Source organism: Leptonychotes weddellii, chromosome 11 (assembly GCF_054177405.1).
Source record: "Leptonychotes weddellii isolate Sample4059 chromosome 11, ASM5417740v2, whole genome shotgun sequence".
NCBI classification, from domain to species: Eukaryota; Metazoa; Chordata; class Mammalia; order Carnivora; family Phocidae; genus Leptonychotes; species Leptonychotes weddellii.
In genome coordinates, this window is record NC_138379.1 from 60,192,790 (window position 1) to 60,217,127 (window position 24,338).

Here is a 24,338-nt window from a genome sequence, read left to right on the forward strand (position 1 = left end):
AATTGTGCTGATTAATATGCTGATGTCTTCTAGTAGTCAAACTTCAGTTACTTAAAAATTGAGATAGGAATATAAAAACAAATTTCTCAAATAAGTCCTTTTTTTTTTTTTTTGGTAGGCTCCATGCTCAGCATTCAGCCCAGCACAGGGCTTGAACTCACAACCCTGAGATTAAAACCTGAGCTGAGATCAAGAGTTGGACACTTAATCAACTAAGCCATTCAGGCACCCCTCAAATAAATCATTTTAATCATTAGTTCCTACCTTCTCTTTCTCCATCTAGAGATGAGAGAGATGTAGTCAATAGCCAGTGTCCCATGGGTGGCAGATAGAAAAGGCTAAGGGCTTAGAGATAAATGATATAATAGGTCCTCAAAAGGTATATGTGTAGCATGTTTTTGTGTATACTGATACAAAGAATGTTTGATATTGTTTGTGACCTAGAGAAGACACTTGTCACCCTACTGTTAAAGTAAAAACTTGATATTTATTAAAATTCCAACTTTTTTAAATAAAAACAATTATGGATGCTCTAGGAAAAATGTTTCTTAAACCCTGAGGAGTATAGTTACTTTGTTGGCTTTTGCTTCTGTTTGAATAACTTCATTCTATATATGCAGCTGCTGTGGTGGGGGGACTTGCTTTGTTATGAAAATATCTTTTTGAAGGTGTTCATCTCTAAAATAGAAAATGCTGGAGTCATCAGTTAAGGTATGGTAAAGGATTGCAAGAGCTGAGCTCTTTCAAGTTAGGGCTTTTTAGCAATATAGAAGTATTTTTAAAATATTTATTGTTGAAGAATAATTGACATACAGTGTTATAGTAGTTACAGGTAAGCAATATATTTATTCAGTGATTCTCTACATTACTCTGTGTTCACGACAGGAAGTGTAGCCACGATCTGCTACCATACAGTGTTATTACAATGTTGACCAGATTCCCTATGCTGCACTTTTCATCTCTCTGACTTATTGTATAGCTGGAAATTTGTATCTCTTAATCTCCTTCACTTATTTTGCCCATGTACCTACCCACCTCCTCTCTGGCAACCATCAGTTTGTTCTCTGTATTTAAGAATCTGTTTATTTGTTTTGTTTTTTAGGTTTCACATGTAAGTGAAATCATATGGTATTTGTCTTTCTCTGACTTATTTCACTTAACATGATACCCTCTAGATACATCCATGTCGTCACAAATGACAAATTCTTTCTACAGCCAAGTAATATTTCATGGTGTAAAAATACCACATTTTTATCCATTCATCTATGGATGGACACTTGGGTTGCTTATATATGTTGGCCATTGTAAATAATGCTATAATAAACATAGCGGTGCATGTATCTTTTCAAATTAGGATTTGAGTTTTCTTTGGGCAAATACCCAGCAGTGAAATTACTGGGTCATATGGTATTTCTATTTTTAATTTTTTGGGAAACCCCCATACTGTTTTCCATACTGACTGCACCAATTTACATTTCCACCAACAGTGCACAAGGGTTCCCTTTTCTCCACATCCTCGCCAACATTTGTATTTTCTGTGTTTTTTATTTTAGCCATGCTGACAAATGTGTATCATTACAGTTTTGATCTGCATTTCCCTGATGATAAGTGATGTTGAGCATCTTTTCATGTGCCTGTTGGCCATCTGTATGTTGTCTTTGGAAAAATGTCTATTCAGGTCCTCTGCCCATTTTAAAAAATCAGATTATTTGTGGGTTTTTGGCATTGAATTACATATATTTTGAGATCAATTAGTTGACTAAAGATAATTTAGCTCAAAGTTAACTCTCAGGGATTCTACAAAAGTTCCAAGGGAAAAATCTATAAGATATATCATATCTATCAGCAATTACAGCTCACTAAAAATGAATTTATAAACTCCTCTGGCAACTTGTTAGGACCAAAGAGAGGTGCCTTAACTAAGATCATCAAGGCCTCGACAATGCAATAAAGATTGGGAGCAATACCATAGATGTACTATCCCCTTCAAAATTTACTTACTAGGCATGTTTGTTCTGGCTGCAAACTGCTTTTAGTTGGATACAAGGAATTCAGTCATGAATTGCTAAAGATATTCTTTAGGATGAAATAGATGGATGCAGGAGTCCTATTAACAAAGACCACCATTTTGCAAATCTTCTAAACACTTTTTTTTTAAAAAAAAGATTTTATTTTATTTATTTTAGATCCTGTGCATGCACAAACAGGGGAAGGGGCAGAGGGAGAGGGAGAGAATCTCAAGCAGAATCTACACTGAGTGTAGAGCCTGGTGCGGGGCTTGATCTCACAGCCCTGAGATTGTGACCTGAGCCAAAATCAAGAGTCAGATGCTTAACCAACTGAGCCACCCAGGCGCCCCCTTCCTAAACACTTTTAAAAAGAAATGCTCTATAACTGATAAGTAGGGGAGGACAGGGAGGATGATGTTTGTTGAGAACCTACTGTCCATTATGGTGCTAGACATTTAAAGTGGTTAATCTTATTAATTTAAACCTACAATAATTCAGTCAGGTCATGGAAAAACTCCAGTACAGAAGAAACTGAGAATTACAGAAATTTGGAGTGTTGTTCAGGTAGTGATTGACAAAACCACTCAATCCCATAAAATTTTGTTGATGTATGGTTAGGGAACTAATGCATCCTGGTGGAGCAGCCAGGATCAGAAATGCTTTCCAAGTGGGACCAGTTGGAATTAGGACAGAATTTGGCAACAGGGAATTTGTCAACAGGGAAGGAAAAGCAGTACTTAAATGCACCTTGCTGCTGAAATTCAGCAATTACTGGAATGGGGGTGGCAAAGAGACAAATAGTGTGAAAATTAATAAAGGGAAATCTCCCTAGAATGGAGTGGGGAGGACAGCAGGGGGAGCTCTCCTACTGTACCACTCATTGCCCATTGCTGACCTTAACAGGAATAGATGTACCTTCCTAGTTCTACTGCTTTACTGTCCCAGCAGGAATGAGAAAGCTCATAACCCGCCCCAACAGCCCAGCCAATGAGACACTGTCACAGTCGGCCAATGAAAAGCCACTATACTTCAAACTCCCAGTTTACTCCAACAGACTTTTTGTTTGTAACAACAGTTCCTCTCCCTCCCCCTTTGCCCGCCCCCATAAAAGAACATTCTTCTCCTTTGTTCTCTGGTAGCTTGCATGTCCTGAATTGGAATTCTCTGCAACTCCCGAATCAACCCATTTTTGCTAGTGAAATAACCGACAGCTTAATTTTTAAGGTTAACATTACTTGGTGGGCAGATATGGGATCCTGAGAAGACCCCAATAACTCCAAGGCTGGTGAGCAAACAGGTTCCACACCCCAAAGAGCCAATTGAGCTCACTGCTTTCTTGCCGACCCTGGAGTTTGAGGGTAAGTTTGCTCCTGCATTGGATCTCTGCTCTCTTTGTGTTTGTGTCGATCTTTAAAGGCTTTATTTGGAATCTATTTTAAGGCCTTGCCCTTTCTGAGAGTACTTGTTCAGCTTTTGGTCTGACTCTTTGGAACCTGACTGTGCCTTTTGGAACTGTGCTGGCTTTGGGTGAGACTCCTTTTTGGAACCAGGATGTTCCTATTGGAACTGTGCTGTTCAGGAGGTTTTTCTTTTTGCTGTAGAGAATACCTCCAAAAAAATGGAATCTTAGTCATCAAAATGCCTTGAGGGGGTCCTTCCTTCTGGCATCCCCCACTGGTTTTATGTTTAAAAACAAAAGTCCCTCCTCATGTGCAATTCTAATTAAATGGGCCAACTTAATCACAAGTTATTTAGAACATTAATGACCTTTATAGGGAACTTTTGATTTCCTCAGTTAGAAAGCCCCAGCTAAAAAACAAAACAAACTGAATGGGATGCCTCTTTAATTGGTACCTTGAGGCTTCTAAGTGTTTTTAGGATTCTAAGTTTGCTTCTTTGTGAAATACTATTTCTAAATTAACTGAGGCAAACTATTGAAAGGAATCAAAATGGCTTCTGAGGACTTCCCCCCCCCCCCCATTTTGTCTCCAGACACGTGGCCTCCACCCTGTGCACAGGCCCTTCCTCCAGAGCTATTTTCTTCTGATCCTTTGTGCCGGACTTTCCTCCTGTATATGCTTCCTCCCCTTTCTAATCCTTTTGTTGAACTTCATTTTTCCTCTGAATCTCTTCCCAGAACTTGCTCTTCTGAGTGTATTAAAATCTACTCCATAAAGTTAAGTCTTGTGAGGATCTAAATAAACCTCAGATGTCTTAGGTTCCCTGCACTAAGGCTGAATTTTGAGCCATATTTTCCTTAAGTGACCGAGGACCCCTTTAGGTTTGCTGAAGAATTTAGCATAGTTATTCAAATGTACGACCTGGCTTCTAGGATATTTATCTGTCCACATGCCTGTTGGTGAGGGCCAGGTCAAATACTGGATAAAATTAGCTCAACAGAAACATCCTGAAAGGGATTTGGAGAAATAAACCTTAACTTTTGGCAAAATGCTTGAACACTCACTGGAAATGTCCACCAAGCAATTAGAGTAGCTTTTCCTAAGCCTGTTAATTGGAACAGAATTCATGTTTGTACACAAAAGCCTGGTGAAACTGTATCTATTACAGTCAAGTGCAAATTGTCTTTAAAGAAAATTCTGGTGTTTGTTTAGATGTTGAATCCACCTGGGTGGTATTTAATTCTGTTTATTAGTGGACTGAAGGAGCCTCTTCCTCTTTTAGTTAAAAGAACCATGACAGAATGGGGAACTATGGCCACTCCACATTTAGTCAGCTTGGCAAACTAGCTTGCTCATATTCCAGATAAATCACCTGTAAGAAAGATGGCCACAATTCTCAGTTTTCAGTTCTGGAAAATGAAGGCTCCTCTATGGAACCAAGAAACCTAGTTTCTGCCATTATTGCAAAGGGCCAGGACATTGGAAAAAATAATTGTTACAAATTTAAGCATTCCAGGTGCCATCAGCCCCCTAGCCAGCCTTTCCAATATCTTCCTAATTCCCAATAATGGTGCTTGGAGGAACTACAGGGGCTCTTCCCAGTCCTCCCTCTTAATCTGCTTGGAGAAACCACTCTCCAGATTGGGGATGAATCTATTTGTCCTTACTGACCCTGGGGCAACATTCCCAGTACTAACCCCACTGCTCTAAAGGAGCTCCTGTCTCAGAGTACTAAAACAGTTCAAATAGTGAGGGTCTTTAATAAACCTCAACAGGTTCCTATCTGTCTGTCTGTCTCTCTTTTATCTAGGCCCTTTGTGAGATACACATTCTTCTGCTTAGTTCCTCCACCCGTATTCATTTATTGGGCCAAGATTTCTTAGAAAATACTCATACTGGAATTTTCCTCCCAAAAGGAGCAAATAATTCTGGAATTTGATAGTAGTAACCTAAATAGTCAACCAGGGAAATTAAATAACTCTTTGATAGCTCTTATTTGCTCTTGTTTCTGATATCACTATAGCTGAGTCTGGAGACAGTAATCATTTGTTCTTATTGGATCAGCTACCATCCTCTTTATGGGTAAACTCTTCAAATTATATTGCAGAATCCACAGTGCATTTCCCATCAAGATTCAAATCCATTAGAACTTCTCCTCAGAATTAATAAAGCTTTACTAATCAATTTTAATTAATAAATTAACCTATATATAAAGAAGCCCTCTAAGGCATCAGTCCCATAATATGAGATTGCAAGGCTCATATCCCCTGCACTAGTCCCTATAATACCCCTATTTTACTTGTGAGAGCACCCAGTGCCAGAGGATGGGGGTTTGTCCAGGACCTCTGAACAATAAATAACATTTTATACCTTGGCACCCTGTTATTCCTAACCCCCATACCCTACTGATACCCATTCCCACTGAAAGCAAACTTTTCACTCTAATTGCAGTATATTTTTTTAGTATTCCTGTTAATAAGGATAGCCAATATCTTTTTGCTTTTACTTGGGAAGAGTGGAAATGCACCTGGACAGTAATGCCCCAGGGTTACACCCAGTTTTTTCCTCTCACAAAACTCAAAAGCTATTTGGGTGATAGAAAGCTTCCTGCAGGCTCTATTTGTTATAGTACATAGATAATTTGCTTTTCTGCTCCCCTTCTCAAACCTGTTCACAGGAAGACTGCATCCGCCTGTTAAAACTTCTGGCCTTAAAGGGGCAGAAAGATTCCAAAGAAAAAATGCAGTTTGCTCAAACTCAGGTTTGATACTTAGAGTATCTGATCTCAGAACAAGAACTACATTTGGATCCAGGTAGGCTTCATGGCATCCTGAACTTCCCAAAACCTAAAACTAAGTGCCATTTATGAAGTTTTCTTGGACTGGCTGTCTACTGTTGAAATTGAATTCCAAACTTCTCTCTTAAGGCTCAACTTCCACATGTTTTATTTAAAAATGACTCTATTTGGAAAGATCGCGATGACATAGATTTGGGGACCTTAAAGAAAAACCTAATAAAACTCTTTGTCGGGGCGCCTGGGTGGCTCAGTTGGTTAAGCGACTGCCTTCGGCTCAGGTCATGATCCTGGAGTCCCGGGATCGAGTCCCGCATCGGGCTCCCTGCTCGGCAGGGAGTCTGCTTCTCCCTCTGACCCTCCCCCCTCTCATGCTCTCTGTCTCTCATTCTCTCTCTCTCAAATAAGTAAATAAAATCTTTAAAAAAATAAATAAATAAAACTCTTTGTCCTCAGGCATCCTAATTATCAACTTCCCCTTTTCCTCATTGTGTGTGAGGGGGAAGGGAATGCCCTTGGAGTACTCACCTAAAAACAGGGGAACATCATCAACCAATAGGGCATTATAACCAACAATTGGACCGTTTAGCATGGGGATAACCCCCTTTCCTTAGAGTCATTCCTGCTACTGCCCTTTTGGTCGAAGCCACTCTGGAGAAATAATCACAGGATCCTCTTTAACCATCCTGTGTCCCATGTAGCAGAAGCCCCCCCCCCCCCCCATTTTCATTACACTTAAGTCGGTTGCCTTGCCTCCTAGGACATCCTGCTGCTGACTGCTCCTCATATAACTCTTCTTGCTGCAGTAACCTTAGCTCTGCTATTATCTCTCCTTCATGGATGAAATCCCTCATGACTGCTTAATGCTGACAGATAACTTTTGACTCCCTTTGACAATTTGTAGGAAACTCCTCTAAGCAATGCAGATTTTTCATGGTTTAATAATGGTTCTTATTTAAAAGATGGAAATGGTAACTATTGTGTTGGGTATGCTATCACAACTCCTTTGGAAGTCATTGAGTCCATACCTTTACCTGTGGCTATTTTGGCCTAGCAGGTTTAGTTATATTCCATACTTGGGCTTATACCTTAGCCAAATGTACAAACATTTATATCAGTAGTCGGTTTGCCTTTGGAGTAGCTCATGACTTTAGAAGTGTTACAGAAACAATGAAGTTTCTTTACCTACAATGGGAATAAAATAAAAAATGGCTCCAATGTCCCAAATTTATTAGATGCCATACTTTTTGCAGGCAGGTCTGGCTATTACTAAGCTTCCTGGGCCTTCCAGACTCAACTCCTAGAGTCTAAAGGAAACCACCTCACTGATATTTCCAACAAAACGCTGTTCTCAAGGAAACCAAGACCCAAACCTGTCATGGCTGAAAGGGATGTTCTCTCAAATGATGAATTGGAAAAAATGACAAGAGTTATCCAATCACTGTTTACTATTTTACCATCATTAAGCCATTGACCTATGACAAAATAATAGTCTTTGGGAATGTAGGTGGGGAAATATAAAGGCTGCAAAAAGTGCCTACCTTTCTTGTCCCACCTGTCCAAAGTATCCAGAAAAGCCTGTTCACACAAATGGACTTCATATAGCTACCCTGTCTCATGGAAATAAGTATGTTTTAATTATTATGGTTTGTTTTCTCACTGGACCAAAGCTTTTTCCTTGTAGACAGACCAATGCTTATTCTGTGGCTTAAATTCTGCTAGAAAAGATCCCTGGGGCGCCTGGGTGGCTCAGTCGTTAAGCGTCTGCCTTTGGCTCAGGTCATGATCCCGGGGTCCTGGGATTGAGCCCCATGTCGCTCTCCCTGCTTAGAGGGGAGCCTGCTTCTCCCTCTCCCCTTACCCCTCCCCTGCTTGTGCTCTCTCTGTCTCTCTCAAATAAATAAATAAAATCCCCCCAAAAAAAGTCAAACAGAAAAGATTATCCCTCCCTGGGGAACCCCTCTTGAACTTCATAGGGCTTGGGGAACTCATTTTACCAGGCAGGTGTTTCAACAAGTCTGTTCTGTTTGGCCAGTTGTACAACTTTCATTGTGCATACCATTTTCAATCTTCAGGGATAGTTAGTTGCACTAACAGCACTGACAAAATTTGTACAGACCCTCCAAATACCTTAGCTGAAAGCATTGCTGTTGGTCTTCAAAATTTTAGATCCACTCTCTTTGGGATTCCTGGACTCTCATCCTTTGAGATGGTCACAGGATGTCCTAAGCGCTTGGCCCCTCCCTTCTCTGACTTGGAGTTGATAGAAGGGGATCTACTTTAACATTGTAAAGACCTAGATGCTTCTACTGAAAATAACCGTGCTTTGGTAGAGCAATCTTTTCACCATGTACTCAAGTACATGGGAGACAGACTTCAAGTACTCTGCAACCTGGAGATTTCATCTGTTGGAATAGACACTTCCAGAGAGACTCAACCTCACTGGAAGGCCCTTATCAGGAACTGCTAACCAACCCTTGGGCCACCAACCTCAAGGAATAGATTCTTGGGTTCACGTGACACATTAAAGAAAGCTGCAAACCCTGACTGGGTCCGCATACCAGCTGGTGACCTCAAAGTGAAGATTTCCTGGAACTGAAGCAGATGACATCTAATGAGACCACTTTCCCACGATGTCTGGACCAGGACTGTATCCCTTTTTCTCCCTGTTCACTGGTGCTTTCTCTTTTATGGAAAGAAAATGCTCTATATTTCCCAAACTCTTGCAAAAGGGGGAAACATCTTCTTTTGACTATGACCTTTTGGAAACAACCTTCGCATGATCCTGTGAGATTTCTCTGAAGGGTGAGAAGGTCAGAATTCATAGAAGTCTTTCATCTGAACTATGACCTGACTCCTGAGTCTTACCTAAATTCATGGTTTCTAAATTTATTAACTTTTCATTGATATTAACACATTTGCTTCCAAGCCGTTCTTTTGAGATAATACCATTTTAAACCATCTTTGAAGTGTTGCTGTTTTGCAACAAGTTCATCAGCTACTGCTTCATGTTTATAACTGTACTGTATCTTCCCAGATGTACTCCGCTAATTCTTTCCATGTGATGTTGCTCATCTTTCATGGTTGCTTTAAGGGGAGACTTCCAGGAAACATACATGACTGCAGGCTTGTTTTCATAAGGAGAACCTTTCTCCCCTTTGTTGGAATAAGTGCCAATAAACATGTTAGTTGGCTACTTTCTGACCTAGGGTACCAGTTGACCTCTATTCTACCACAATTTGAAATTGTCATGCTTTGTATAATTATTTCAAGTGTTGTATTTTGTTCCATGTCAAACTTTTGTGAAAACAATGTACTCAGAAAGGTGATGCTCAGAAAGGAGAACCTGGTGGTTCTCTCTCCAAACCTTCCCTGTTACTGTAATGTGGCCTTAAGTGGAACATGGGACATGACAACTAGGAAAGGTCCTTCCTGGACAAAAGGGACAAAACCACAAAATATGGAAAACCTGACTCTTGATCAGTGATGCTTTTGAGGAAATGTCTTGATCAAAGGGAGAAAATGTAAATATTAATAAAGGTAAACTTCACTAAAATGGAGTGGGGAAGCCGGAAGAAGGAAGTTCTCTCATCCTACCACTCACCACCAATTGCAGATGCCAACAGGAAGAGATATACCTTGCAAGTAGGTACCGCTTTACTCCCCAGCAGGAGGAAGAAAGGTTTTCTCCCCCCCCAGCAACAGCTCAGCCAAAGAGAGACTGTCATAACTCAGCTAATGAAAAGCCACTATACTTTAGTTCACTCCAATGGACCTTATGTTTACAACAGTCCTAGCAAATACCCCCAGCTTTCAGCTATGAAGGACCAACCCTCTCCTTTGTTCTCACCCTTGCCTGTGGTTCTGCTGGAGCGTGCATGTTTGGAATTATAATTTTCTGCTATTCTTGATCCATTTTTGTCGGTAAAACAACATAGTTTTATTTTTAAGGTTAACAGTTGAGTTCTTTAGGAAACCATTAGGGACATTTTTCCTTAGCCACCCCCTCCCCATTCCCCACAGCGGACTGTTCTGGTTACCGCAGAATCAACATTATGGGAGTTGCCGGCCAACAGGAAGGCTCTGTCTCCTCCCCTTGCCGGATTTCCTTTTCCCCCTTAAGGCCCACTGAGAACCAGAGGGGGTGGGAGTTGTTTGCGGCGGATTTGGAGGGCGGGGGTGGCAGCCCGACTTTGCAGGAAACCTGAGGGTGGACCAGCGTTCACCGCCTCCCCTGGCGTGCTCTCTGTTGGTCTGCAGGCTAGAGGGTGGCTCTTTCCGGAGCCCCAAGCTTCGTCCCCAGGGAGCCATGGCGAAGTCCAGGGCCCGTCTCTACTTTTGGATGTACTTGGCTGCCGCGCTGGCATCTTTCCTGGCAGGATTTATGGTGGGTAAGTATGAACCCCTTCTCCCCAGTGCAGGGCTGGTGCTTCTCCCTGCCAGGCTGGGGAGAAATGAGAGAAAACAAGCCTGGAGGCTGTGCGGGCTCCCTGAGCTCCCTGCGTGTGGTCAATTCTGTGAATTTCAGCCCAACTGGAAACCGAATGGAATGCCTTTTGACCTTCTTAATGAAGTGTGACTGAAATTCAGATTTATTAAAGGTTCAGTGAGCTCAAGATACTTGTCAAGAGCTGTTAGGTCAGAGCTGTCATTCTCCACAGGCATGAAAAAGGTGGTTTCATTTGTCAAAACTAGCAACTAATATGGACAGCACTGCAAAAACTGCCCTTCCTTCATCATTTACTAAATAAATATTTGTGGAATGTTTCTTGTGTGTCAGGCGCTGTGCTACGAACTAGATCACCCCAAGGAGAACAAGAAAGATAGAGGCCCATGCCTTGATGCGTAACATGTAGGAAAATGAAAAGAATATCTCCTAAAACTAGTTTTAACCAACTCAAAATTACACTGCATAGCAGAATTTGAAGGACTTCTGCATTTAATATGAACATTTTTATAAAGCTCACTTTGAGCTATTTCTGAAGTAAGGACTATTTTTTTGGCTTCTAATTTTTGTAAAAGTCAAAAGCAATTATATACGTATATGGTAAGTATAGGTATATATATTCTCTCCCCTAGGCTGGTTTGTTAAGCCTTTGAAAGAAACGACCACTTCACCATCCTATCATCAAAGTATACGGTGGAAACTTATATCTGAGATGAAAGCTGAAAATATTAAATCATTTCTTCGGTAAGTTTGTTTTGATGTTTGGTCTTAAAAATGTTGAAAATATTGCAGAGTGAGAAGTGTATTACAACTGGTTATATTCATATGGGTACTCGTGTGAAATTATATGATCTCATTAATTTATGGTAGTTTAAATGTCCCTTTAAACCACTCAGTGTAAAATGTATTTGAATGTTGCAGGAGTGGGTCTTTCTTCTCTAACTTAATCTACAGAAAAAGTACCTGGTTGCTTTATTAAGAGATGTTTCAACTTCATGTAACTTTAGACTGCAACTGAATGTTAGTTCTTCCTTATGCCTGGGTTTAATTAGCAATTTTATTTGAAGGTCACATTCTGTCAGGAAGACTTAGATGGTTGTAAACTCAGATTTAAAGGAGGAGAGATTAAAGTTTCAGACTGTCTGCCACAAATTAAACCTTTGTCCCACTTGCAAATATAAGTAACACAAACTGGACAAAAGAAGAGCAAAAGGATCAGTGCAAATCCACCAGCCTCTAAGTGTGAAAAAGCGTGACATTCAGGGAAATGATAATGAACTCCGTGAAGGCAGTCACCATATGTGTTTCTATATTCAGACTCTCTCAAAGGAGTGTCATTAAAATAAACAAAAACAACAAAAACCCCAACCAGCTTTATTGAAGTATAATTTACATAAAATGAACTGCATCTTTTAAAGCCTAAAATTTGACAGTATTGATGGATGTATAATAGATCAACAAGATACAGAAATTTTATGTCATGCCCTTTGCAGTTTATTCCTATCTTCACCTTTAGCCCTACACAGTGACCCATCAGTTTTAGGTCACTGAGTTCCTTTGCATTTCTGAGAATTTTATATAAATGGAATCACACAGTATGTACACTTTTGTGTCTTCTTTCATTCAGCATAATAATTTTGGAATTCATCCAGGTTGCACATACCAGTTTATTGTTTTTTATTGCTGAGTTGTTGTATTCCATTGTATGAATATCTTGTAATGTGTAGTTATTGGACGCTTGGGTTGTTTCTAGTTTTTGATTATTAACAAAGCTGCTATGAACATGTGTTTACAAGTTTTTGTGTGGACATATATTTTCGTTTCTCTTGGAATGGCTGTATTGGATGATAAGCATATGTTTAACTTTTTAAGAAAATAGATTTCAAAAGTGGGAACATTTTTACATTCCTACCCATTATGCATGAGTGCACCAGCTGTTGTACATCCTGGTAAACACTTAGTTTTGTCTGTTGTTTTAATTTTAACTATGCTAATGAGTATATAGTGGTATCTTATTGTGGTTTCAATTTGCCTCTTCCTTATAATAAGTGATGTTAAACATTATCTATGTGTATTGGACATTTGCATATTTTCTTTCATAAAGCATCTATTCACATATTTTCCTATTTTAAACTGTTTTGTTTTCTTATTGAATTGTAGGAGTTCTTTATGTATTCTGGGTACAATTCCTTTGTCAGACATGTATTGTGAATATTATCTTCTGTTCTATGGCTGGCCTTTTTTTGTTAGTGGAGTTTTTGAAAGGCAGAAATTTTTAATTTTGGTAAAGTCTGGTTGACCAGTTTTTGGTATTCTGTTTCATATTTTGTGTTCTATCTAACTTTGCCTATTAGAAGTATGAAGATTTTCTTCTATGTTTTCTTTTAGAAGTTTTTTAACTGTAGCTTATATATTTAGGTCATTGGTCACTTCAAGTTAATTTTTGTGTATGGTATGATGTAAGAGTTGATTATTTTTTAAATACAGATTCAATTACTCCTGCAACATTTGTTTTAAAAACATTTATTTCCACATTGAATTGCCTTGGCATCTTTGTCTAAAATTACTTGACATTATATGTGTGACCTGGTTTTGGATTTTTACATTTTCTTTTATTGATCTGTAGATCTCAACACTACACTCTGCTAGTTAGTGTAGCTTAATAATAAGTCTGAGAATCAGGTAGCGTTAATCCTACAAATTTTTCTTCTTAAAAATTGCTTTGACTATTTTAAGCCATTTGCATTTCCAAGTTTAGAATAACCTTCTGAATTCCTACAAAAAACCTGGAATTTTTATTAAAGTTGCATCAACTCTATAGATGAATTTGGAAGAGAAGTAACATCTTTAAAATATGGAGTCTCTCAGTCTCTTTTTTTCATTTGTCATAAGGAGGTATTATAGTTTAACTTTTCACCCATGGAGGGGCATTTATGATCAGTTTTTGAATAATAATTAATGTTGCTATTAACATTTGTATACAGGTTTTACATGATCATAGGTTTTCATTTCTCTGGCATAAATGCCTAAGGGTAAAAATTGCTAAGTTGTATGGTAGATACATTTTTAGTTTTAGAAGAATTTGCCTGCTTTCCAGTATAGCTGTATTATTTAATGTTTTCCATTGATATTATCATTATTTTTAATTTTACCCATTCTGATAGGTGCATAGTGATACCTCATTGTGATTTTTAAACTGCAGTCCCCTAATGATTAATGATATTGAACATCTTTTTATGTGCTTATTCATCATTTGTACTCTCTTCAGTGAAATGTCTGTTCATGTCTTTGACCTATTTTCTATTTGGATAGTTTTGTTTGTCTTTTGTTTTTTTGCTATTGAGCTTTGAGAGTTCTTTATATTTTCTAGATAAGTCTTTTGTCGGCTTTGTGGTAGTCATATATTTTTCCCTCTTTGTTATTTGTCTCTTCATGTCTTAACAGAGTTATTTGTAGATTAGAAGTTTTAAATTTTAATGAGGTCCAATTTATTGCTTTTTCCTTTTATGGATCATGCATTTGGGTTCATATCTAAGAACTCTTAGACTAGATCTCTTTTCCCCTCTCTTCCCTCCACCCTGAAATTTTATACTTTATATTTTACATTAATTTTGTGATTAATTTTTGCATAAGACATAATGTTTGGCTGGGGTACATTATTTTGCCTATGGATGTCCCATTGCTCTGGCACCATTTGTTGAAAGGCCATTCTTCCATTTAATTGCTTTTCACCTTTGTCAAAGATCAGTTGGTCATATTTGTGTGAGTCTGTTTCTGGGTTCTCTATTCTGCTCTATTAATCTGTGAGTCTACTCTCTGCCAGTCCCACATGGTCTTGATTACAGAAGCTATTTAGTAAGCCTCAGCAATGTGTAGAGTGATTCCTCCCATCTTATTTTTCTAAACAATTGTTTTAGCTATTCCATATCCTTTTCCTTTTCATATAAAATATAGAATAAACATACTTATGTCTATGCTGGGATTTTGATAGTAATCACACTAATCTTACAGAACAATTCGGGGTACTTGACATTTTTCCTATGTCCAGTCTTCTAATCCATAAACATAGCCTCTCCAATTATTTAGATCTTCTTTGTTTGCTTTTATAACATTTTGTAATTTTTAAGATGCAGATCCTGGATATGTACTGTTCGATTTATATCCAAGTATTTCATTTTCTTTGGAGCAATTGTAAGTCATATTGTGTTTAATTTCAGTTTCCACATGTTTGTTGTTAATATATAGAAATACTGTTGATTTTTGTGTTGATCTTGTATCCTGTGGCCTGTCTAAACTCATGTCTTTAGGAGTTTTTGGTAGATTCATTGGGATTTTCTATGTAAACAATCATGTCATATTCAAATAGGGACACTTTTATTTCTACCTTTCCAAACTGTATGTGTTTTACATTTGGGGTTTTTGTTTGTCTGTTTGGTTTTTGTTTTGTTCTTATTGTGCTGACTGAAATTCCAGTAGTATGTTGAATAGGAGTGAGAGTGAACATCTTTTGTTGTTGTTTCTAACCTTAGGGGGAAAGCATTCAGAATTTCATAATTAAGTGTGATACTGTCTATAGATTTGTTGTAGGGGCGCCTATGTAGCTCAGTTGATTGAGCATCCGACTCTTGATTTTGGCTCAGGTCATGATCTTGGGGTCCTGGGGTTGAGCCCCAGTGCAATGGGGCTCCACGCTCAGCAGGGAATCTGCATGGGATTCTCCCTCTCTTTCTCTCCCTCCCTCTTCCCCTCTCCCCACTCATGTTCTCTCTCTCTCTCAAATAAATAAAAATCTTAAAAAAAAATTAAAGATTTGTTGTAGATGCTCTTTATCAAGTTAAGGAAACTCCCCTCTATTCCAAGATTGTTAATAGTTTTTTTTTTTTTATCATGAATGGATATTGATATTGTCAAAAGGTTATTTTTCTGCATCAATTTCTATGATCATGATTTTTTTTTCTTTATCTGGTTAGGAATCTAGTGATTCCTTTACTGATTTTGGGGACATGGGGGTCAAATTATATCAAGAAGGGGGTCACAATCTCCAGGAATGTGAAAATGTATATTTTCCCCCATTAATTATGTAAATTTTTGCTTTATATATTAAGACTATTGATTAGGCATATACATGTTAATGTTGTTAAGTCTTTAAGACAGACTACCCTGTTATCTTTATGAAATGTCCTTCTTTATCTTCTGTAATCTCTATCTTTGAGTCTATTTTATTTGGTATAAATATTGCCACATCAGTTTCCTTACACTTACATTTACATGGCATATCTTCTTCCATCTACTTTTTAAAAATTTTTTTAAAATATTTTATTTATTTGACAGAGAGAGGGAACACAAACAAGGGGAGTGGGAGAGGGAGAGCAGGGAGCCCGCTGAGCAGGGAGCCCGATGTGGGGCTCAATCCCAGGACCCTGGGATCATGACCCGAGCTGAAGGCAGACGCTTAACGACTGAGCCACCCAGGCGCCCCTTCATCTACTTTTAATCTATTATTTTTTTTAGAATTAAAATGTACCTTCAATAGAGAGCATTTAATTGCCACGTGGTATTCAATACATTTTGGTAATCTTAAAGTGTATCCTTTGTAGATAGCAGATAGTAGCAGTTTGCTATTATATTCCTTCAGGTAATCTATGCCTTTTAATTTGAATATTTAGTCCATTAACAAATAATGTAATTATTGATATAGTTAAACTTAAGTCTACTAATTTATTGTTTTCTGTTTACTCTATTTTTGTTTGTTCTCATTTTTTACGCCTTTTTTGGTAAAATTTTATTTCATTTCTGTTTATCTTTTTTTTTTTTTACATCCTTGTAATTTTTTTTTTAGTAGATGCTCTAGTGATTACACCATACATCTATAACTTATAAATCTTCACTCAATTCTTAGTTATTTTTTTGCAACTTAACATACAATACAGATAACTCACATTTCTATATTGCCATTTATCCTCTCCTCTATCATCCTTGATACTAGAGCTGTCAAAAGTATCATATGCAATGCAATATAAACCTTGCAAAACAATTTTTCTTTGAACACATATGTATTGAAAGCCCATTAAGAGTTAAAATAGTATTTTATGTCTTATTTCCAGTGTTATTCATTTGTTTCTGAAAATTTGGGTTATCCCATGGTATTTCTATTTAGTCTGAGTAACTTTCTTAAGCATTTCCTGTAATGTGGGGTCTGGTTGTGACAAATACTCTTAGTTTTTCTCTCTATATAAAATCCTTACTTTATCATAATTCTTGAAGCATACTTTTCCTGGATATAGACTTCTAAGATGACTTTGTTTTCTTCTCCTTTCAGAACTTTAAATGTTTTTTCATTGTCTTCTGTCTAGTATTGGCATCTGATGAGAAGTTTACAGTCCTTTAAGTTACAGAACATGTCATTTTATCTTTAATTTTGAGTAGTTTTACTATGTGCCTAGGTATCGTTTTCCTCAAATTTATTCTGTTTATGGCTCTCTGAGATTCTTGACTTTGTAAACTTATGTCTTTCACTAATTTAGGAAGGTTTTATTCATTATTTCTTAAAATTTTCTGCAGCATTCTCTTTACCCCTTCTGAGACTCCACTTAACCCCTAGAATCAAATAAACAAAGTGCATACAGTATGGTGTGTTTCCCTCCCATCTATCCTGTGATATAATGAGGTCATGAAGTTCCATCTTAGTTTCCATGGATGAACTATAGCAAACTATAGTAATGAGGTATGAAAACAGCTATACTGTTCTTGTGAAATTGAGCTGATTTATAACATTAGATATTAGGAAGCAAATACAAAATGTCTGTTTTGAGGTGCTTGTTTAGAGATAAAGGAAAATAATCAGGCAGCTAAGATGCATGTCATTTAAAGAGAGACTCAGTCTTTATTTTTCCTGCGATACAGTAAAATGGCAGAATATCTTATTAGTTAAGATAGAATGCTTATATTTTAAATTGTGTAAGTTAAAAGACCAAGTATAATGTTAACACTATTGAACTCTGTCTGCAGCACATCATGAAGTGTCCAAAAGAAGTCACCTAGAAAATTAGATGTCAGAAGCAAAACTTAATAATGTTCTTGACCATTAAAATTTGTTTATCACTATTTTCCTTTAATGTGTATATAACATAAGGTGATAAGTTATGTACAAATAGTTTATATGATGATTATATTTTTGGAGTGCAATACAGAAATTGTGTTCAGGGGTGCCTGGGTGGCTCAGTCAGTTAAGTGTAGGCCTTGAGCTGAGGTCGTGATCCCAGGGTCCTGGGATCAAGCCCTGCATTGGGCTCCCTGCTCAGTGGGGAGCCTGCTTCTCTCTCTCTCTCTCTCTCTCTGCCTGCCACTCCCCCTGCTTGTGCTCACTCTCTGTCTCTGTCAAATAAATAAAATCTTAAAAAAAAAATTGCACATCAAGAATGACAAGAATAGAAGTAGAGTGAAATAAATTGAATTAGGAACTTGAGACTTTAATGAATGAGGAGTGACCCACAATTTTGACAGCCCCCAGAAGGTGGTGACTTTTGGTATGAGCTTTAAAAGAGTTGTTATTTTTGAAAGAAGAAAAAGGAAAAATATTTGAAAGAACCAAGGGAGAATAAGAACTCCCAGTAGATCTTCAAGCCTTGAGGATATGTGGGGGCATGGGAAATAAAAAAGCTTGCAGGTGAGCAGGATCCTCTGAGGAAACCAGTTAAGGTAAGGAAGTCATGCAAGCATTCAGAGAAGTGGCTGAGGATTAAAGAATTGTTGATCATAGATGTAGAAGGTTTATGATCAGTGAAAGAGCCTCGGAGGGAGAGGAGTTCAAGATTGGGTTAATGGTTCTAATGTAGTGAGAAGAATTTGATTTCTCCCCAGCCACTTTCTTGTTGGCAGTGCCTCAACTCTTCAGTGTTCATCCTCCTTCATGTATTCAGTAAGGGTTACATTCCTTCCAGCCCAGGAGTATCTTGATTGGTCCAAAATCCATTCATTATAACTCTTCCCTCTGGCAATGATTCATTTAAAAAGAGGTATATACTCTGTTATGTCCAATGAAATGAAAGGAAAGTGTAACTGTGATCTTCTACTGTAAGTTTTCCTCTGTTAAAAGAAATACTGAAGAGGAAACATGTTCTTGTTTGTACTTGTTTCTTCTGAGCATTACAGTGTGAATATATGATGCCTGGAACTGTACCCACCTTGGGACCAGAAGGAGAAATTTAGAAATGAACTAAAGGATGTTACACACTGCTGCTTTTTTTTTTTTTGCTTCTGTATTCAGTGGGTTCTTTATTTTTTTAGAGAGAGAGCGCACGCACACATGTGTGTACGTGGGGTGGGAGGAGGGGCAGAGGAAAAAGGAGAAAGAGAATCTTAAGCAGGCTCAATGACCAACAGGGAGCCTGACATGGGGCTCAATCTCACAATCCTGAAATCATGACCTGAACCCAAATCAAGAGCTGGATGCCTAATGGATTGAGGCACCCAAGCACCCTTCAATGGCTTCTTTAAAAGATGGATGACATAAGCTCATGGTTACTCCTCCATCTTAATTTAAGGAAATACTTTTTTTTTCCTTAATTATAAGAATGTTATCTGTTCATTGTAGAAAATAAAACAATAATTATATAAAGTAGAAATTAAATATCCCAAGCCCTACTGTTTTTTAATGCATACAAAATAACTTCTGTCTATAAACACTATAATACTTCTTTAAAACAAATATTCTAAGATATTAAATATCCATAACCTGTAGATTTCATTTAATGATATAGAAAGGGAAAGCTTCACAGGAGAAGATGCTGGAGGAGTCCTCATGGATGATGAGTAGCTTGCAGGTGGGAAAGGAGAATGAAAGAAGTGGTGACAGGGAGACACATGTAGATGGGACAGTATTTATGTCTCAAAGACCTTGTGCAAAGGTAATAGGTGGTCACTGCATGAGGAAAAGGAGTCTACCAAATGCCGTAGGGTGGAGAATTTTATATGGAGAGTAATGCGAAATGAAAATGAAAAGGTGGAAGGGTGGGTCAGATGAAAAAGGGCCCAATATGCCATGTTTGAATGTGAACTTCATAAAAATGCACAGTATAGGGAGCCTTACAAGAAGTTCAGGCAATTGAATAATATCAGATGAATGATTTCACATTATCACTATTTCTCAAGGTCAGACAACTGTGGCTTTCATATTTTAGTCCCATCATTTAATGGCTGAAATTATGAACAAATTATTTAACTATTCTCTCAGTTTCCTTATTTGCAAAATGAGGACAATGGGAGAAAGATGGTGAAGTGAGGCAACCCAGGTGAGAGTGCCTGGTCACATGCCTGGCATATAGTAAGGTTTTGGCAAATGCCAGTTTTCCTTTACTGCCTGTCTTGCTTTGGTTTTGTCATGGTTGGCTAAAAACACCAATTTACAAAAGTATTATTATCTGAAGGGGTGGTGGGGTGGAGAGAGGTGAGAAAATATTTTTAAAATATTTTTTTCCCTCATGTAAAATGAATCTTTAGAAAAACTATTTTTGTGAGGTCACTTAAATGCTACAACCCATTTATACTCAGAACCAAAGAACATTGCCCAAATTCAAGTCAACAAACCCATTGTATAATTTCTACACAACAGGCAGGAACTAAGCAGTAGGCAATATAAAAATAAAAATGCATGGACTTTTAACTTCAGTGAGATCAATAAACAACTGAATAAATCTGACAACAGTGGAAGTATGTGTTAGACTGCCTAACTCGTCTCTGGCAAACATTATGAACTGCCCCCACACCGCCCCAAATATCCCCTTACTAATGATCACCAAAAGGAGCACTATTGGCGTAAAGGCCTGATGTTCTTCCACGGTGTCTTCTCATACCTGCTGATTGCATGTGTTTTTACCATGGTATATGTTCTTTTCTGGGGGAGCATAATGTGAATAGTATAGTTACACACAAATAAATTTTAAATTGGCATCCCTAGAAATTGGTACTACTAGCTGTTTTTTTTTTTTATCATTGATGTAGAAATGATAATACCTAAAGGATGAGTGATGCATCTAGAATAGTCCTTAGGCATATTGTCTGAATATAGTCTTTAACTCCCACTTGTATCTTACTTTCATTGTAGTTCTTTTACAAAGCTCCCTCATCTGGCAGGAACAGAACAAAATTTACTTCTTGCCAAGAAAATCCAAACCCAGTGGAAGAAATTTGGACTGGATTCAGCCAAGTTGGTTCATTATGATGTTCTCCTATCCTACCCTAATGAGACAAATGCCAACTATATATCAATCATGGATGAACATGGAATTGAGGTGATGTGGAATTGTTGGTACTTTTTGTATTTTATAACCCCAGTTGTTTATGTGAATTGGGATGTAGGGTCAAGTAAGAATAGAAATTGGTTAATGGTGCAGTGCAACTCCTATTTTTTAGAAAAGTTGATACGTTGTAAACTAATTATTCAGTGTCTACTGTGTGTTAGGCACAGTGCTTAGTCTTAAAGCCAGAATGAAGCTTAGGAACAGGATTCTTTTTGCCTTAAGTAAGGCAAGGTAGGTGTTAGAACACGTCATTTTAAATCAGTATGGTGAGTGTTATAAAGAGTATGTTTTGGGTTCTTTATACAGAAAAGGTTCACTTAGTCTAGCCTGGGACTTAGAGAAGCTTTCCTGAAAGAAAACCTTTCTGATGTGTGAGTCATGAGCAATGCTAAGGAGTTAACCACATGAAAAAACAAAGTAAAAGAATCCAGGTAGAAGAGAAAATACTGGCAAAGGTTTGGAGACCCATAACTATCTTAGTATTATTGGGGACCTTAAAAATTTTCTGTGTTTCAAAAATGTCATGTACAAAGTGGGCCACAAAAAGAGATAAGCCAGTATATATGTTTTGGGGACAGGTCATAGAACAGCTTATATGTCCTAAGGGGCTTAGAATTCAACTTCAGTCAATGGAAACTACTGACAAGTCCTAAACAATGGAAGGATGTGGCTAGAGAGGCATTTTTTAGATAGTTTGGGCCATCTACAGGTTAGACCTTGACTCGGCAAGGAGTGCAAGTTGGAGTCTTACAAGAATAGTCCAGGTAAAAGATGATGAAGCCCTGAATCAGGATGTTAGTAGGAATGAGGAAGAGAGATGATCTAAGAAATAGTTAGGAAGCAATATTAGTGGCAATTGATTAGTGATTGACTGGAGCAAGGTGGTGAAGACAGAATTGAGGATGATTCCTAGGTGTCTGGTATGGGTGGCTGGCTAGTGATGCTGCTAGTAATAGCAAGGAATGCCAAACAAGAAGCAGGCCTGGGGTGAGGGATGAGAAATTCAAAGTAGGACATGTTGAGTTTGGACATCCAAGCTGAAATAACCATAAGGCCCTTAAATATACATGTCTGGAAAGGTGGGCCTTATAAGCATATGAGCTATGGATAAAATTTTGGGAGTAAATGAAGTCTGACAGGAAGGGAGTATAAAATGAGGCAGACCATAGACTGGGGATAAAACACAGGAAACATTTAAATGCATTTGAAAGAAAAGGAGTCCAACAATGAAAGTTGAAAAGGAATCATTGGAAAAGGAGGAGGAGAATCATGGGTGCCACCTTCAAAGCCCTGTTTTTATATGGGAACTTCTAGTCACCTCAGATTACATGCATTTGTAGAAGTTGCTACTATTTTGAAGACAGTAAGAACGATAAAGCTCTTCCTCATTGTTGGCAGTGGAATTTACCTGATTAATTACTGAACCTAGTTTCAGAATGCTTAATCTTAAGTGTATACTTGGGGGCGTTATTCTTTAATAACAATCAGGAATTCTCTCCAACTTATGTATGTCAATTCTTCCTAGATTTTCAATACCTCCTACCTTGAGCCGCCACCAGATGGATATGAGAATGTTACAAATATTGTTCCACCATATAACGCTTTCTCAGCCCAAGGCATGCCAGAGGTAAAACAAGACTTTTTTTACTCAACTTTTTGAACCTTCCTTTGTTATTTAAAGCCTATATAAAGGACTAAAACCAAGGAGATTAGGTAAACCATACATGCTGATCCATACTTTGAGATTCAGTGCGATGAACACCCTTTCTAAAAATAATTTAAGAAAAAGAAAAAAATAGAAATACATAAAAATCATAGCCTGGTGAAGCAAATGCCACTCTGAAATAACAGAGAACCTGCTGAACACATCTTTAATTCAGTAACATCAGTAGATGTCTTTTTTTTTATAAAGATTTTTATTTATTTATTTAACAGAGATAGAGAGCACAAGTAGGCAGAGCGGCAGACAGAGGGAGAGGGAGAAGCAGGCTCTCCGCCGAGCAGGGAGCCCGATGCGGGGCTCGATCCCAGGACCCTGGGATCATGACCTGAGCTGAAGGTAGCCGCTTAACCAACTGAGCCACTCAGGCGCCCCAACATCAGTAGATGTCTTTACAAGCTCTTTTCCTTTGTTCATAGTCTGATTTTTGTTATAGATTTATAGATCATGCCACAGAAGTGGTATTTAATTAATTAATTACTTAATACTATGCTTGAAAATTAAACATGGTTGGGATTTCTTTTTTCTTTTAAAAATCTCCTTTGTTTCACCTATTCCCCACCTTTCTCCCCTCTGGCAACCCTCCGTTTGTTATCTGTATTTTAAAGTCTGTTTGTTCATTTTTGTTTAGATTCTGCATGTAAGTAAAATCATATGGTATTTGTCTTTCTCTGACTTATTTCTCTTAGCATAATACACTTTAGGTCTATCCATGTTGTTGCAAATAGTAAGATCTCATTTTTTTTTTTTTATGGCTGAGTATGTACACACACACACACACACACTCACACACCCCACTTCCTTATCCATTCATCCATCAACGGACACTTGGGTAAATAATGATGCAGTAAATATAAGGGTGCCTATATTTTTCTTAATTAGTGTTTTTGCTTTCTGTGGGTAAGTGCCCAGTAGTAGAATTACTGGATCATATGGTATTTCTATTTTTAATTTTTTGAGGAACTTCCATACTGTTTTCCACAGTGGTTGCACCAGTTTACATCCCCACCAACAGTATGTAAGGATTTTTTTTTTCTCTACATCCTTGCCAACACCTGTTATTTCTTGTCTATTTGATGCTAGCCATTCTGACCCATGTGAAGTGATACCTCATTGTGGTTTTGATTTGCATTTCCCTGATGATTGGTTATGTTGAGAATGTTTTCATGTGTCTGTTGCCCATCTGTATATGTTCTTTGGAAAATTGTCTATTTGGATCTTTTGCCCATTTTTTTAAATTTTATTTTATTTTGTTATGTTAATCACCATATATTACATCATTAGTTTTTGATATAGTGTTCCATGATTCATTGTTTGTGTATAACACCCAGTGCTCCATGCAGTATGTGCCCTCTTTAATACCCATCACCAGGCTAACCCATGCCCCAGCTAACACATCCCCGACCCCCCTCCCCTCTAGAACCCTCAGTTTGTTTCTCAGAGTCCATAGTCTCTCATGGTTCATCTCCCCCTCCGATCTCCCCCCTTCATTTTTCCCTTCCTACTATCTTCTTCTTTTTTTTTTTTTTAACATATAATGTATTATTTGTTTCAGAGGTACAGGTCTGTGATTCAACAGTCTTACACAATTCACGGTGCTCACCATAGCACATACCCTTCCCAATGTCTATCACCCAGCCACCCCATCCCTCCCACCCCACCCCCCAATC

General features: G+C 37.9%; 1 protein-coding gene across 2 annotated transcripts; it reads left to right on the forward strand.

Annotated features, from left to right (window-relative positions):
- The first annotated feature begins 10,329 nt into the window (after positions 1-10,329).
- On the forward strand, positions 10,330-23,045 carry LOC145716249 (N-acetylated-alpha-linked acidic dipeptidase 2-like). 2 transcript variants are annotated; one of them, XM_081799005.1, is made up of 4 exons: positions 10,330-10,594; positions 11,283-11,394; positions 20,753-20,939; positions 22,474-23,045. In XM_081799005.1, exons 1-4 carry the CDS (start codon positions 10,513-10,515, stop codon positions 22,606-22,608), a joined length of 516 nt encoding a protein of 171 aa, XP_081655131.1. In that variant the 5' UTR covers positions 10,330-10,512; the 3' UTR covers positions 22,609-23,045. The 2 variants fall into 2 exon arrangements, with proteins under 2 accessions (XP_081655131.1, XP_081655130.1); XM_081799004.1 differs by lacking the exon at positions 22,474-23,045 and having other exon boundaries at positions 20,753-22,441.
- The last annotated feature ends 1,293 nt before the right edge of the window (positions 23,046-24,338 follow it).

What these genes read in the sequence shown, in the direction of transcription:
- LOC145716249 (XM_081799004.1), top strand. Translation starts at nt 10,513, where the DNA reads ATGGCGAAGTCCAGGGCCCGTCTCTACTTTTGGATGTACTTGGCTGCC. An exon ending in CCTGGCAGGATTTATGGTGG is followed by an intron (nt 10,595 to 11,282) that starts GTAAGTATGAAC and finishes TCTCTCCCCTAG; the next exon opens with GCTGGTTTGTTAAGCCTTTG. An exon ending in AATATTAAATCATTTCTTCG is followed by an intron (nt 11,395 to 20,752) that starts GTAAGTTTGTTT and finishes CTTTCATTGTAG; the next exon opens with TTCTTTTACAAAGCTCCCTC.